General features: G+C 58.0%; 1 protein-coding gene across 8 annotated transcripts in view; it reads left to right on the top strand.

Annotated features, from left to right (window-relative positions):
• The window catches only part of SNPH (syntaphilin), a 47,949-nt gene extending 35,182 nt beyond the window's left edge, over window positions 1–12,767 (top strand). Inside the window, exons 3-7 of one of the 8 annotated variants that reach the window (XM_056107852.1) lie at window positions 741–768; window positions 2,035–2,131; window positions 2,521–2,727; window positions 6,730–6,879; window positions 11,566–12,767. In XM_056107852.1, the coding sequence (XP_055963827.1) occupies window positions 2,082–2,131; window positions 2,521–2,727; window positions 6,730–6,879; window positions 11,566–12,745 (1,587 nt within the window). In that variant the 5' untranslated portion in view covers window positions 741–768; window positions 2,035–2,081 and the 3' untranslated portion in view covers window positions 12,746–12,767. Of the gene's footprint in view, window positions 1–740; window positions 769–1,830; window positions 2,132–2,520; window positions 2,728–6,729; window positions 6,880–11,565 lie in introns of those variants that run through there. The other 7 variants (XM_056107854.1, XM_056107856.1, XM_056107851.1 and 4 more) reach the window with 7 other exon arrangements.
• Window positions 12,768–16,771: the final 4,004 nt, after the last annotated feature.

The following is a 16,771-nucleotide window of genomic DNA, read 5'->3' on the forward strand; positions in this document are numbered from 1 at the left end:
TAAGCCCTGTGCATCACCGGGTGTGACCCAAAAAGCAAAAAAAGAAAGAAAGAAAGAAAAAGAAAGAAAGAAAGAAAGAAAGAAAGAAAGAAAGAAAGAAAGAAAAAGAAAGAAATGCTCAGCGTCCCCTGGCTGTCCAGGAGAACGACAGCCAATGACAGGTGCTTGTATCCCCTTGGTAGAGAAAGGACAGTCTCGACCCCCACCCCCATTGCCCTCCCATAGCTGCTCCTGGCCAAGGCCCTTCTGTGCCCAGGAGCCATGAGCCCTTGGTGGCCTCCCTGACAGAGAGACTTGTCCCCTTGTCCTTGCCCCCGGGTGCCTCCCCACCCCAAGGGTTTACCCTCGAGTTCCAGCGGTCCTGCCCGCACTCCAGCGCCTGCTGGGTGGACATGTCACTACCCCAGGGCAGGCAGCTCGGATGACCAATGTGGTGTCGGTGACTCCTGCGCCCAGCACCCGACACCCCCGGGCAGACAATGCTGGCAGTGTCTGGGCCCTCCAGGGGACCAGCCGGGTTCTGTGTCACCGCCAGGAAACAGGCCACCTGAGCAGCACCTTTGTCTGCTGAGGAGGCAGCGGGCAGCTGGCCGGGGACACTGGGCTCCCGGGCAGCCCTGACACGGCTGGGGGACTCCAGGGATGAGATCCAGCCCGTTGGCGGGTGGTGTGGCTGCTATGGGGGGGCAGGAGCTTGGGCCCCTCACAGTCCAGGGACTAATCTCAGCACTTCCTCATAGGGTTGTTGGGAGGCGTCCATGGCGTAATGTACGTACGTGCTTGGCACCCGGCTGGCATGGAGCGGGGCTCGGGGACACTCCCTTCCCAGCATGGGGACACTCTGGGCTTCTGCTGAGTCTCATAACCCAGTCACTGTCCTGCGTGTATGTTCTGAGCACGGAAAGGGGCATGAGGATCCCTGAAACACACCAGCCCCTCCACCTGGTACCCCGGGAGCTCTGAGCTGATGCCCAGGGCAGGCTGCTTCCCCGGACAGCCCCCAGCCCTGCATGAGACCCCCACCCCCTTAAAGAAACCCTGTAGTTCCTAGGGACTCCAGGCAGGACCCTGACAGTGTGACTGCCCGTCCCCTAGATAGGAGGACCCCAGCTGGACAGTGCCTACAGAAAGCCTCACTTCTCTGGGCCTAGGGGAGAATCCTGCCCCTCCCTCACCTACAGCGCGCGCGCGCGCGCACACACACATGGCTGCTCCTCTGCCTGAGCCCTGGCCTGACAGTGCCTGCAGAGAATCTCACTTCCTCTGCCCCCCCCACCAGCTGCCTACACACACACACACACACACACACACACACACACACACACACACACACGTGTTGCTGCTCCTCCGCCTGAGCCCTGGCCTGGTGCATGCAGAATGAGCACGTGCATTTGTGGGGTGCTCGGCGTGCCTGTCTGCTGCATGGGGGTGCAGGGGGAAGGGGTGCCGGGGCAGCTGCATGGCCTGGGCGGGACCCACTGCCAAGCACACCCGCTGAGCGCTTCGCAGCGCCTCGTGGCATGGCAGGAACATGGCGCCGGGTCACGTGCGAGCGTTCCTGTGTGTCTCTCTACACGTGTGCTGCTGTGTCGCTCTGTCTTGTCTCCCCTGTAGACGGGAAGCCCCCCTGAAACCACGCACCAGCGGGCACCCCGGGAAGGTGACGTCGAGACTTAGCCCAGCCCAATCTGGGGTTCCTGGTTCTGCTGCAGGACTCCTCCAGCCTGCAGCCCCTGCCGCGCGGGTGGGAGTTCGAGTGTCAGGGTCCGAGGGCGCTGTGGGCACCACAGTGAGCGAGCTGGACCCTCAGCCCCCAGCCCCCGGCGGCGCCACAGGGCCGGGTGTGCGTGAGGACACCCCGGGACTCTGACCCGGCCACTCTCAGCCGGGCGTCGGGACCCTGCTCAGTTTTCCGGAGAAGGCGCTGGGCCCGGGGGTCCTGCCAAGGAGAAGCCATGCCGGGCACCGGCGAGAGGATGACGTGGCCAGGGCCGGCCCTGCCCGCGGCCCCCCCAACCCACCCTCTCTCCTCAGCCCCTGGGACTCCGTCCATCCCGCCCCTCACCCGGACCCGCAGCCTCATGGCCATGTCCCTCCCGAGCAGCAGACGGACGCCCGCCGCGCCCCGCAGGTGAGTGTCCTTCTCCCGGCCCCGTCTCTCGGGGGGTGAGCAGCGGCCCCCTCCTGGCCGTGCCAAGCCCGGTTCTGTGATGGTTCTGTGAGACCAAGACCCTCAGATCTGGGGTCACCAACGCTCTAGCTGCACCCGGCGTGAGTGGAGGGTCCCAGGCTTCCTGGAACCCCCGAGTTTCACCCTGCGTGTCCCCCCTTCCACTCCTGTCTCAGTCTGTGCAGGACCCCTCCCTCTGGGCTGTGGGCACCCAAGTAATGAGGCCCCCTGGGAGCAGGTGCCCCTGTGAGCTGTCTTCTGGTTTCCATCTTGATCGCACTGTCTGTTCTGTCACCCCTGTCTGTGCACCCCCCTCCCCCTCTGCTTCTCTCCCCGGCGGTGACCCCAAGTGGGGGCCCTTGGGGCCGTAGTGGCCTGGCGGTGTTTGCCCAGTGCCCGCAGCTGTCCACCAGCCAGAGCGACCACCTGCCTCTTCTTCCCGCCTCCAGGCGCACGTCCCCACCTGTGAGCGTGCGGGACGCCTGCGGGGCCTCCACGCTCAGCAGCAGCAGCAACTCGGGCTCCTGCAAGGGCAGCGACGGCAGCCCCACGCCCAGGTAATGGCTGCCGAAGCCCGGGGCAGGGACCCCGCCCCCACTGGGGACGCTCACCCACAAGGGGCACTCGCTGCACCGCTGGGACTCTCCCGTCACTGTGTGACCGTCCATCACTGTGTGACTGTCTCTGTGGGACCATCTGTCTCCATGACTGTCCATCACAGTGTGACTGTATCTGTGTGGCTGTCCATCACTGTGTGACTGACTGTCTCTGTGTGACCATCTGTCTCTGTGACTGTCCTTCACTGTGTGACTGTCCATCTCTTTGTGACTGTCCATCACTGTGTGACTGTCTGTCTCTGTGGGACCATCTGTCTCCCTGACTGTCCATCACAGTGTGACTGTCTCTGTGTGGCTGTCCATCACTGTGTGACTGACTGTCTCTGTGTGACCGTCTGTCTCTGTGACTGTCCTTCACTGTGTGACTGTCTCTGTGTGACCATCCATCTCTGTGTGACTGTGTGTCTCTGTGTGACCGTCTGTCTCTGTGACTGTCCTTCACTGTGTGACTGTCCATCTCTTTTTGACTGTCCATCACTGTGTGACTGTCTCTGTGTGACCATCCATCTCTGTGTGATTGTGTGTCTCTGTGAAACTGTCTGTCTCTGTGACTGTCCTTCACTCTGACTGTCCATCTCTGTGTGACTGTCTAAATTTGACTGTCCATCTCTGTGGAACTGTTCAACACTGTGAGACTTGTCCATCACTGTGTGACTGTCCATCTCTGTGTGACTGTCCATCTCTGTGAGACTATCCATCACTGTGTGACTGTCCATCTCTGTATGACTATCCATCACTGTATGACTATCCATCACTGTGTGACTGTCCATCACTGTGTGACTGTCTCTGTGTGACCATCCATCTCTGTGTGACTGTCTGTCTCTGTGCGACCGTCTGTCTCTGTGACTGTCCTTCACTCTGACTGTCCATCTCTGTGTGACTGTCTAACTTTGACTGTCCATCTCTGTGGAACTGTTCAACACTGTGAGACTTGTCCATCACTGTGTGACTGTCCATCTCTGTGAGACTATCCATCACTGTGTGACTATCCATCTCTGTGAGACTATCCATCACTGTGTGACTCTCCATCTCTTTGTGACTGTCCATCACTGTATGACTATCCATCACTGTGTGACTGTCCATCACTGTGTGACTGTCTCTGTGTGACCATCCATCTCTGTGTGACTGTCTGTCTCTGTGTGACCGTCTGTCTCTGTGACTGTCCTTCACTCTGACTGTCCATCTCTGTGTGACTGTCTAAGTTTGACTGTCCATCTCTGTGGAACTGTTCAACACTGTGAGACTTGTCCATCACTGTGTGACTGTCCACCGCTGTGTGACTATCCATCACTGTGTGACTGTCTCTGTGTGACCATTCATTTCTGTGTGACTGTCCTTCTCTGTTGGACCATCCGTCTCTGTGGGACTGTTTGTCTTTGTGGAACCATCCATCTCTGTGTGACCATCTGTCTCTGTGGCTGTTCTTCACTCTGTGACTGTCCATCACTGTGTGACTGTCTAACTCTGACTGTCTATCTCTGGAGAACTGTTCAACACTGTGAGACTTGTCCATCACTTGTGACTGTCTGTGTGACCATCCATCTCTGTGTGACTCTTCTTCTCTGTTGGACCATCCATCTCTGTGGGACTATTTATATCTGTGTGACCATCTGTCTCTGTGAATGTCCTTCATTCTGTGATTGTCTCTGTGTGACTGTTCATCTCTGTGGGACTGTCCATCAGTCTGTGACTGTCCATCTGTGTGACTGTCTAACTCTGACTGTTCATCTCTGTGGAAATGTTCAACACTTTGAGACTTGTCCATCACTGTGTGACTGTCCATCACTGTGTGATCATCCATCTCTGTGTGACTGTCCGTTCTGTGAAACTGTCCATCACTGTGTGACTTCCATCTCTGTGTGACTCTTCATCTCTGTAAGACTGCCCATCTCTGTGTGGCTATCCATCTCTTTGTTACTGTCCATCACTGTGACTGTCCATCTCTTAGGAATGTCCATCTCTGTGTGACTGTCCATCACTGTGTGACTGTCCATTTCTGTGGGACTCCCTTATCACTGGCGTAACTCTCACCTTCACTGACCATGCGACCTGGAGCCAGGCACATCCCTCCGAGCCTTGGCTCCCATGTATGAGATGACCACAGGCACCAGCCCAGCGGCATGGAGCCCAGGGCAGTGACCGGAACCATGAGCCAAAAGATTGCCTTGAAAGTGGCCCGGGGTGCAGTGGTGGATGGGAATAATGGCATGTGTTACAGGAAGGCAGCTAGAGGAGAAAAGCAGGAGGCATCACAGGCAACAGGGAAAGAGGTGATGGGGGACCCCAAGATCATGAAGTCAGGGCTGGGAGGTAGCACCCCATCGTCATCCCCCAGGGTCGAAATCCAAGCTGAGGGGCAAGAGTGCATGGGCTTTGGGTTCAGTCACTTCCCCACTCTGAGTCTTATTTCCCTAACAACCCAACTCTGCAAGGTGTTGCTGTCTACACCGGCAAGCATTGTTGTCTACACCCGCAACCCTTGGCCTGCTGGGACACACATGACAGGTAGCACGCATGTGCAGTTCCCTCACCCGGTTGCCCTGGCTTGGCCCCACCCAGAGCCAGGGGCCTACAGGAGAGCCAGTGCGGGTTGGTTACTTTCACACCTTTTGCTCACAGTGTTTGAGACGGGATGGTCCCGACCTTCAGACTGTCCACTGAGCCCTGGAGGGGGCTTCTAGCACCACATCCACCACCTCAGGCCCCCAGCTCTGGGGCCCCTGAAGGCCTCACTGCAGACAGTGACTCAGGCCACGGAGAGGCAGGAGACTTGAGTTGTCTGTTTTCCTTCTCAGTTTTAGATCACAGCTATAAACACACGCATGCACACACACAGAACCAGGCATTTACTAGCATGTGTGGGCAATGCTGTTCCGGGCACTGGAGAAAAGCTGAAACAGTTACTGCCTCTCTGATCTTCTGCTGTTGCTAGTTTTATCCTGATTTCTTCACTTGGAAGTGAGGAGGAAAAACATTACTATTTTTTTTAGTGTTGCTGTTTTTCTGGTTGGTTGGTGTTTTTGGGTTTAGGGGGCACATCCAGCAATGCTCAGGGCTTACTCCTGGCTCTGTGCCCAGGGGGTCACTCCTGGGGGCGCTGCTCCAGGGACGAGTCACATGTGGTTTCAGTGATGAACTGGGATTGGCTGCAAATGCCTTCACCCCATACTTTCTCTTCAACCCTCGTTTTTGTTTGGGTGCCTGGGAGGACCTTATCTCATGTGTGCCCGAGAGTGCACACATGCATGTGTATGTGTATGTGTGTGTACCTATGTGTGTATGCACACATGTGTGGGCACGTGTGTGCGTGCGGGTGTGCACGCGGGTGTGCACGTGTGTTCGCACGTGTATATGCACATGTGTGTAAGTGTGTGCGTGTGTGTGTGTATGTGTGTGCGCGTGCACGTGCAGACATGGGCATGGGCTGGCGTCCTCATCCAGAGGGCACAGGGAGGTACAGAGGATGGGGGTCCACACTGACCGTGGACATGTCCTACAAGTGCTCCAGCCCCCGCCTACTTGCGTGCCCATAAGGGTGGGGTATGGGGCTGTGGGCACAGTCAGAGTGGGGACCACAGGGCGCAGCCCACAGACAGGGGGACTTTGGGGTGGGGGAAGGGAGCCCACTGCAGGGAGCCCGCATTCCTCCGCTCCGGGAGCAGCTCTGGGCCTGGATTCCCGGCATTGGTCAAGAGCCTGTGTGCAGACCCTATAGCGTGTCCCACACCCCTAACTTCAGGGTCCTGCTGCGAAATAAACTCCGAAGCACTGGAGTGTACAGGGCCACACATGGCACTGTGGCGGAAGCAGCTCAGCCCAGAGCTGTCTGGTGGCCACGAGAAGGGCTGCTTAGTTCAGCCCGTGTCCTCCGGGAGGCCCAGAGCCTGCAAGGCTGGCCCAGCCCCCGTTGGCTCCCTCCCACCGGCCCCTGCCCCCTTGCAGGCGCTCCATGAAGTACATGCTCTGCAGCGACAACCATGGCATCAAGCCGCCAGCACCTGAGCAGTACCTCACGCCGCTGCAGCAGAAGGAAGTCTGCATCCGACACCTGCGGGCCCGGCTCAAGGACACACAGGACCGGCTCCAGGACCGGTGAGTGGTGGCCAGGGCCGGGCCGGGAACTCCCAGCCACCCACTGTGGGTGGAAGGGGTGTCTTGGGTCACATCCAAACCCAGAGCTGCTCTCTCCTGCCCAGGGAAGCCCAGTCAGACCCCTTTTTTCCCAAAGCACCCAGCCCCTGGGTCCCTGCACACGGTGGCTGATGGGAGCTGTCGGTCCACCCATGCGTCCTCTCTTGTCCCCCTGGGCCCTTTCAAGGAAGGCGTTAGAGATCCAGGGGCACTCGTCCCCGCTCCCCTGTCCCACTAGGGGGCGACACCCCTTTGGTCTTTCTTTCTTTCTTTGCTTACTCCCAGAGGGTCACCCCAGGTCACTGGTGGGGGGGCCTTGAAGCTTTCATCCACCAGCACTAATAGACGACCTGGAATCAGGGACCCTTTTCTCCAGGCTCCTGCCTGGCCCCCGTTCCCAGGGGCCCAGCTAAGCCCAATCCTGGGCCATGCGGGTCACCGCTCACCCTCCTGGTTTCACCCTATCTGGTCTGGCTGCTCTGTCTTCTGAGGAAACTGTCATGGACTGTGTCCATTCATATGCTCAGCTGGCTGTGTGCCGGGCTGGGGGCACTGGAGGGGGGAATGCCCTCGGCAGCTGGGAAGACCCCCTCCCCCCCCAGCTACTTTTTCATTCATTTGGGGGTATTAGTGGGGTTTTTTTCCATTCTTTTTTTAAAAAGATTATTTTTAATGAATCACTGTGAGATTCAGTTACAGACTTATGAAGTTGCATGATTACGTTTTAATCAAACAATGTTCGAGTACCCATCCCTCCACCTGTGCCCATTCTCCACCACCAATGTTCCCAGTATCTATCCCTCCCTCCACTCCCACCCCTTCCCACCCCCACCCTGCCTCTGTGGCAGGCACATTCTCTCTTACTCTCTCTCTCCTTCAGGGTGTTATGGTTTGCAGTACAGGTACTAAGCAGCCATAATGTTTGGTCCATAGTCTGTTTTCAGCACCCATGTACCATCCCAAGTGAGCCCTCCAACCATCATTTACTTCGTGGTCCCTTCTCCATTCCAGCTGCCTTTTCGCCCAGCATATGACATCAGCTTCCAAGCCATGGAGCCATCCTCTTGACTCTTATCTCTACTATCCTTAGGTGTTAGTCTCCTATTATGTTACTTTTTATTCCACAAATGAGTGCAGTCATTCTATGTCTGTCCCTCTCTTTCTGACTCATTTCACTTAGCATGTTACTCTCCATGTCCATCCACTTATATGCAAATTTCATGATTTCATCTTTTCTGACAGTTGCATAGTATTCCACTGTGTAGATGTACCAAAGTTTCTATAAGGGGGTTTTGTTTTAGTTTTGGGTTTGGGGCCATACCTGGCAGTGTTCAGGGTCACTCCTGGCTCTGCACTCAGGAATCACTCCTAGCAGTGCTCAGGGTGCCATATGGGATGCCGGATATTGAGCCTGTGTAAGGCAAGTGCTCCCTCCTCTGTACTATCTCTCCAGCCCCTCATTTTTATTTTTTAAACCAGTAACAGGATTGGAGAAAGGACAGCAGGTAGGACACTTGCCTTGCATGTCTCCCCAGCAACCCACATGTTCTCCTGAGAACTTCCAGGGTGATCCCAGAGCACAGAGTCAGGAGTCAGCCCTGAGCACTGTCAGAAGTGACCCCAAAAATAAAACAATCAACAAACATAACTATAATAGGGGCATGCTGGAGGATCTCTCCATGGCCGAGCTCTTATTCTGCGTGCAGGGGTGGTGAGGGCAGGTTTGATCTACCTACTGCAGGGTATGAAATGCTGATCGCCACCCTGAGTTCAAAGCAGGGAGTAACCCCTGAGAACAACCAATTGTGGTTCAATAAAAATAAATAAAATAAAGTAGATCCAGAAAATTCTGTGACAGGACTAGGGATGTATTCAGTTCCCTGAAAACCTTCCACAGGCCCACTAACTGCCACCTAGCCCCCCCCAAACACACACACACACACACACACACACACACGTACATCCAAAACAAAACCCAAAACACTAACAGGTGTGGGGTTTTTTGTTTGTTGGTTTGTTTTGTTGTTGTTGTTTGTTTGCGGGCCATATGCAGCAGCGTTTAGGGCTTGTGGTCAGGAATCACTCCTGACAGGCCTGGGGGACCATAAAGGGTACCAGGGATGAAATGCAGATTGGTCACGCACAAGGCAAACACATACCTGCTGTACTATACTCTGGCCCCACACAGGACCAGTTTTTTGAGAGGAATTCTCATGCTACACAGTTCGCCTGTTTAAAGGTACAATTCCGGGGCCAGAGTGATAGGACAGTGTGTAGGGCATTTGCCTTGCATGCCGCCCACCCAGGTTTGATCTCCGTCATCCCAAGCACTGGCAGGAGTGATTCCTGAGTGCAGAGCCAGGAATAACTCCTGAGCATTGCTAGGTGTGTCCTAGCATCGCGGGATGTGTCCCAAAAAGCCAAAAAATAAACAGATAAAAGAGTACAATATGCTTCTAAGCATATTCATGTGATTATCTAATCCTATTTTCATCACTCGAAAAAGAAATTCCATGCCCAGTAGCAATCACAGCCCCCCTGGCCCCCACCTCTTCTGTCCCTGGCCACTGTTGCTCGTCTGTCTCTGTGGGTGTGTCCGTGTGGACTCACCAGGCAGGACACCTACAGAATGTCCCACCACGTCCCCTTCACCAGAGCTCTGCCAGCAGCCCATCCCAGTTGGGTGTTGAATACAGGAGACTGCAGGTGGCTGAACCTCTTGGTCTGTAGAACTGGGATTTCTTTTTTCTTTTTTTTTCTTTTTGGGTCACACCCGGCCATGCACAGGGGTTACTTTTGACTCTGCACTCAGGAATTACTCCTGGCAGTGCTCGGGGGAACATATGGAATGCCAGGAATCAAACCTGGGTCGGCCGCGTGCAAGGCAAACGCCCTGCCTGCTGTGCTATTGCTCCAGCCCTGGGACTTCTTCTTCCACCTTCCATCCCCTCCTCTGGGATGCCCCAGATCCACTCAGCCCTTTGCACCTGCGGAAGCAGACGGCCCACCTTCCGCTTCCCTTCCCGGGCAGCCCCAGGCACCATCTGTCCGCTTGGCTGCGGTCTGGGCAGGACGCCCTGTCAGAGCTGCCTTCTCCTCCACTCCTGGTCTCCTACCGGTCTGTCCTACGGGAGCAGGGTCAGTGCTTTCTGTGTCATACTGTCACACTGCTGGCAGCCTGAGAACCTGCCGTCGGCCAGGAGCTGCTCCCATTCGGTGCTTGCGTGTCTGTGGCCCCCACTTCCCGGGGTGTCCCTTCTCCCATTGTGCTTCCTTGGAGAGCCAGCCTGTCCCACCACCAGAGACCTGGGTGACACAAAGGCCTTCGCTCTAAGTAGATGGTGCAGTTCCTTCTCTTAAAATCACTCATCCTGGGCCAGGGGGGAGGAGCTCAAAGGGTTCACACACATGCCAGGGCCCTGATACAACTCCCAGCACCACTGAGGAGCTTCTCAAAAATGACCAAGAGGGGCTGGATCCATAGCACAGAAGGTAGGGCATTTCCTTTCACGCAGCCGACCCTGGGTTCAATTCCCAGCATCCCATATGGTCCCCTGGGCACCAATAGGAGAAATTCCTGAATGCAGAGCCAGGAGTAACCCCTGTGCATCGCTGGGTGTGACCCAAAAGAATATATATATATATATATACATACACATATATATATACATATACATATATATACATATATATTTATATACTGGATAGCCCTACAGTGGTAGGGCATTTGCCTTGCACACAGCCAGGCCAGCCGAGCAGGGTTCGAATATATATATATATATATATATATAGCAGATATATATAGCGAGCAGCCAGCCTGGCCGAGCTGGATTCGATTCCTCTGCCCCTCTCGGAGAACCCGGCAAGCTACCAAGAGTATCTCGCCTGCACAGCAAAGCCTGGCAAACTACCCATGACGTATTCAATATGCCAAACACAGTAACAATAAGTCTCAAAATGGAGATGTTACTGGGCCCGCTCGAGCAAATCAATGAACAACGGGAGGACAGTGTTTGACAGTATATCTAAAACCAAGGAACTTCTATTAGCACAGTTCCTTGCACACAGCCAACCTGGGTTGGATCCCTGGCACCCCTGATGGGCCTCCAAGCCCTGCCAGGAGTGATCCCTGAGCACAGAGCCAGGAGTAAGCCCTGAGTACCACCTGATGTGGCCTTCCCCTCAAAAAATACTAAAACTTTTTTTTGTGTGTGGGAGGTCACCCAGCGGTACTCAAGACTTAGTGCTGGCTTTGCTCAGGACTCACTCCTGGAAGGAACCAAGAAACAATATTTGATGCTGGGGATCGAACCCAGATCAGCCAAGCCAGCTCAGCACCTTCACCAACGCCTGAACTCTCCTCCCAAGCCTTAAACAGAGGCATCAGGGTTTTGGTGCCAGCGGCATCTGTACATAGAGAGTTCTCACACGCTAGGAAGTGGGCTTAGATGCCAGTGGTCTCCTGCGTGTTGGGTCCTGGCTGGGAAAGGGGGTGGCCCTGGCCTCCCTGTGGCTGGCCTTTCTCTCCACCTGGCTGAGACGTCCTCACTCCCCCTGCGCCCGGGCCCCTCTCGTCCCCTTCACTACAGAGAAGGCAGGAGGGTCGGGCTGTGGGTGTGAGCCGCGCGGGCGTCCGTGTGCTTGCAGGGACACGGAGATCGGCGACCTGAAGGCGCAGCTGTCGCGCATGCAGGAGGACTGGGTGGAGGAGGAGTGCCACCGCGTGGAGGCCCAGCTGGCCCTGAAGGAGGCGCGCAAGGAGATCCGGCAGCTCAAGCAGGTCATCGACACCGTCAAGAACAACCTGCTGGACAAGGACAAGGGGCTGCAGAAGTACTTCGTGGACATCAACATCCAGAACAAGAAGCTGGAGACGCTGCTGCACAGCATGGAGGTGGCCCAGGACGGGGCGGCCAAGGAGGACGGCGGCGGCAGCAGCGGGGCCGGGGAGTCCGCGGGGGGCTCCCCGGCCCGCTCGCTCACCCGCAGCTCCACCTACACCAAGCTGAGCGACCCGGCCGTGTGCGGCGACCGCCCGGGGGTCCCCGGCGAGGACGGCCCCGACAGCGGCTTCGGCACCACCGAGGACACGCTGAGCCGCACGGACGGCCTGGAGGCCAGCAGCCTGGTGTCCTCGGGCGTGGACTGCGGGCCGGACGAGGCCTCGCTGCACGGCTCCTTCAGCCTGGGCCCCCGCTTCCCCGCCAGCAGCGCCTACGAGAAGCTCCTGTGCGCCATGGAGGCCGGGGTGCAGGTCAGCTGCATGCAGGAGCGCGCCAGCCAGACGGACTTCATGCCCTGCCAGCCCGACCTGGACGCCCTCCTGGAGAAGGTGGCCAAGGCGCAGGCGTGCGGTGCGGACCCCGCCGCCGCCGAGGCCGGGGACCGGTGCCCCAAGGCGGAGCCGCGCGGCCCGGGGCCCAGGGACGCCAACTCCACCGTGGTGGTGACCGTGGGTGAGGACCCCATGCAGCCCATCATCACCCAGGGGCCCACGGCGCTCCGGCCCGGCGCCGCGCCCAACCCCGGCCCGTCCGTGAGCGTGGCGTGCCCCGACGACGAGGAGGCGGCGGCGGCGGCGGCGGAGGCGGGCGCGGCCGAGAAGGAGCCCAGGAGCTACTGGAGCCGCCACTACATCGTGGATCTGCTGGCGGTGGTGGTGCCCGCCGTGCCCACCGTGGCCTGGCTGTGCCGCTCGCAGCGCCGCCAGGACCAGCCCATCTACAACATCAGCTCCCTTCTGCGGGGCTGCTGCACCGTGGCCTTGCACTCCATCCGCAGGATCAGCTGCCGCTCGCTGGGGCCCCCGGGCGGCTCCCAGCTCTGAGGGGCCCCACCCCTCTACCCCTCTACCCTGCTACCCCCCTATCCCCCCACCCATGCCACCCCGCCCCGCCCCGCCCCGCGGCAGCTCCAGGCTCGACCACTGATTGTAGGGGCGCTTCTTTCTCTCCCGCCTTCCCTGGGGGGCAGAGGCGGGTTTTTATTTGAGTCTGGGGCTCTGGGAGCTGTTCTTTTTTTCTTTTAATTTTTTTTTCCAGGCGGTAACCACGTGGTGGGGCAGGACATAGGGGTCAGGCAGGCAGCCCCCAGAGAGAAGGGACTAGCGCGGAGGCGGGGAAGGCACCCTGGTGGGACACGTGGCCCCAAGAGGGTGGCCAGACCCCAGCCCTGCCCGCCCTGCCCCCAGCGGAGCTCGTGGGTCCCCTAAGCCCAGGAGGTTGGCCCGGAGGAGCCCCGGTCCCCACCCTCACACCCCACCTTCTCGCCCAAGCCGCCCCCTGTCCAGCCCAGGTCTCGGGGCCAGTATTACCCCTCAGATGGAGGCAGGCACAAGTCCTCCCCGACCCCAAGCTTTTCATTTTTTTTTCAGCAGGGTTTGGGCCGGCTGGGGCTCCCCACTTCGGGGTCCCGAGGTGCAGTTGGGCCACAGGCTGGAGGAAAGGGCAGGATGAGGCGGAGGCTTGGAGGATTTCGTGTTTGTCTCTCGTCTGTCCCCCCCACCTCCACCCCCAGGGCCGTTGCTGGCCTCCTGGGCACATCGCTTCCTCCTCTGGGGAGCTGAGCCCGACTGGGAGGAGGGAGGCGGGGGGTCCCCACAGCTGGACTCAGCAGTGCTCTGCTTGCTAGAAACGCCAGACCCCTCCCAGCTCCCCCCCCCCAGAGCACACCCCACATTTCTTGGGCTGGGGGCCAGGGGGTGGGGCCTCAGGTCAGACATCCACTTTGCACTCAGTTCCCTACGGGGGCTTGTTGCTCCCACATCCCAGGGTGCCCCCGTCGGGAGGCTGCCTGCCGGCCAGGATGAAAGCTCCTCGACTTCAGGCCTGTCTGTCTGCGGGGGCAGGAGACGGGGCACTCCTGTGAAGTGGGGATTGGAGCCGAACTGCTCCTTCCGGGTGAAGCCGCGTGGGAGACCTGGGGCGCGTGGTCGGCGGGAGCTCCCCCCTCCAAGCTGCCGACACGGACGCGTCGCCTTGACCCTGGGAGCCCCAAGCCATCCCCCACTGTCCCGGTTCCCGGCTGCTGTCCAGAGGTTCGGCCCATCTTGAGCGTCTCCCTCCTCAGGCCTCAGGCGACTGTGTTTCTCTGCCGAGGTTGCTTGCTCACGATACCCCCCCCACCCCGCACCACCCCGCTGCGCCACCCCTCCCATGCCCGCAGCTCAACTGGGTGGGGGGCACCCGCATGTCCCCAGAGAGCCAGCGGCCAGCCCGGCCACGGAGCACACGCCCCCTCCACCTCGAGCTTCATGCCTCCAAAGCCGCCCCCGCCTTGGTCCTGACTGCACACCAGCCAGCCATCCTTCGCAAAACATCCCCCCTTCCACCCCAGGACCGGCCAAACCCGCCTAGCTGGGGGGGACCCCCGGGACCTGGTTGTGCTGTGAAGGGGGGCTCTGTGCCCAGCCCATTCCAAAAACCCAGCCCTGGCCTGGCCCGGCGTCCTGGGCTTGCTCTCCCGCCGCTGGGTGGTGTCGACTCAGAAACTAAGCTTTGCCGAGGAAATAAACGTGCGGCTCTCTTTGGCAACGTGGAATCTCTGTCTTTCACCTCGGGAATGTCGTCGTCGTCATCATCATCGAGCTGTGTGACCATCGCCCTGCTCCTACTCCCCCCCCCCCCCCCCACAGTCCTGCCGGCGTCTTACTCTGTGGCCTTCCTGCTGTGGCCTGTGCTTTGGTGGCCGTGGTTGGTGTTCTTACTGTGGACGGAGCAGTCACTGCTGCAGGTCCAGGGGCCTGGAGCGGGGTCGGGGGGTCGAGGCGAGGGTCTGAGGCGGGGCTCTATGCTGGCCCCAGCCCCCCTTGCCCAGAGTGCCCGGGGTAGGGGGCCCCCAGCAGGTTTTTTTCTCTTGCCAGTGGAGACGGCTCCCAGCCCCTTCCGCCCGTGACCCAGGGCTCCTGTGTGTGTCTGCGTCTGCGTGAGTCTGTGCGTGTCTGTGCGTGTTCTCCTTTCCGCATCTATGCAAAAGGTGCAGCCTGGCCGGGTGGGGGCACAGCGCCTGCTGGCTCAGGCTTCAGCCCTGCCACTGCAGGGCCCACACTCGGGGGCTGGAGGCCAGGCCAGGCCCAAGGTCCCTGCTACTGCTCAGCCTCCAAAGCGTCCCTCGCCCTCCTGCCTCGGACCTCCTCCTGCCAGCCGGGACCTCACGTCCTGCCCTCAGCTTCAGGAACAGAAGCCTTGGGGCCTGCCCCCTCGCCCCCAGCCTCGGGCCCCGAGCTGATGGGCTCCAAAGGAACCCCATTCCCAGGAACCGTCTTCTGGACCTCCGCTTCCCCGGGGCCGGCAGCCAGGGGAGCTTGTTCTCCGCGGCCCGGCCTCAGTCAGCCTACATGCCTAGCGCCAGGCTGCGGCAGGAGTGAGGTGGAGAGGGGCACACCAGGCTCCCGCCGGGTTTATTCCAAATATCTCCCCAGGGGGAAGACAGCTTTTCACCCACTGCCCTTCCCAGTGGCCGCTGGCACTGGGCAGGGTCCATGTGACAGCGCCTTGAAGGGGGGCCTTGTCAGGGTTCTCAAGCAAAAGCCCCCAGAACTCACACCCCCCTCTCTGACCTGTGGGACCCCACAAACGGGTCACAGTGCACTCATCTTAGACCATCCCCTTGACAGAGAATTCAGGGGATACAGGCGAGGGGAGGTGGGGGGGTCTTCACTTCTGTCTCCTTCGTCCTTTTGTTCAGCCAGAGTTGTACCCACGGCGCTCGGCTCTGAATTAAAGCATGGAAACACCTGCTCTGGTTGTGTCTTCTTTCTGAGGGCAGGAAAGGGCGGCTCACACACGCACGAACACACACACACAGACACATATGGACTCATACACATGAACTCACACAAATATACATACAAACACACATTCATACAACAGACACACATACACACATACACAAATATGCATACATTCACACAAACATTCACACAGGAACTCACTCATAACAGCAACTCACATAAATATACATACACTCACACAAGCACACATTCATCTACACATTCACACACACGTGTATATTATGAACATGCACGCACACAAATATATTCTCACAAATAGACATATACTCTCACACATACACTGTCACTGTCACACTGTCCTCTCTTTGTTCATTGATTTGCTCGAGCGGGCCCAGTAAAGTCTCCATTTTGAGACTTGTTGTTACTGTGTTTGGCATATGGAATACGCCACGGGGAGCTTGCCAGGCTCTGCCGTGCGGGCAAGATACTCTCGGTAGCTTGCCGGGCTCTCCGGGAGGGGCCTGGCAGGGGAGATACCATGATCACACACATACATATTCATACATTCACACACACTCACACACAAACACATTCATATACACTCAAACTCATGCAACACACACAAATATACAAATACACTCACACACACATACATGTACTCAAACATACACACATGCACTGACTTACATTCACACATATAAACATACAGACACACACACATACACATGCACTCAAATGCAGATAGAAACACATTCATATACTCACACTCATATGCACATTTACTCACATATACACACATGCAATCACATAAGTAAACATACGCATATGCATACAAACATGTACTCATGTGTCCACACACTCTGGACAGTGTCCAAAGGTTCACTCTGGGCAAAGGGACCCTCCGAGATTTTTCCAAGGTCGGGAAGCCTGAAAATTTGCCCAGAGCAGAGGGGCTGCGAGACGACACACACCACCGCTGGCACCCCCAGGCCAGCCCACCAGCCCTGTGAGCGTACCCCCATTCCATTCACCACAGGCACAGGAGCAAGCCGGAGTGAGATGAGGGGCAGGGCAGGCGCCAAAACTTCTGCCAACCCCAGCCCAAAGCTACCAGGGCTGCTC

The sequence above is a fragment of the Sorex fumeus genome, unplaced genomic scaffold (assembly GCF_029834395.1).
Source record: "Sorex fumeus unplaced genomic scaffold, SorFum_2.1 ptg000178l, whole genome shotgun sequence".
Classification (NCBI taxonomy): domain Eukaryota; kingdom Metazoa; phylum Chordata; class Mammalia; order Eulipotyphla; family Soricidae; genus Sorex; species Sorex fumeus.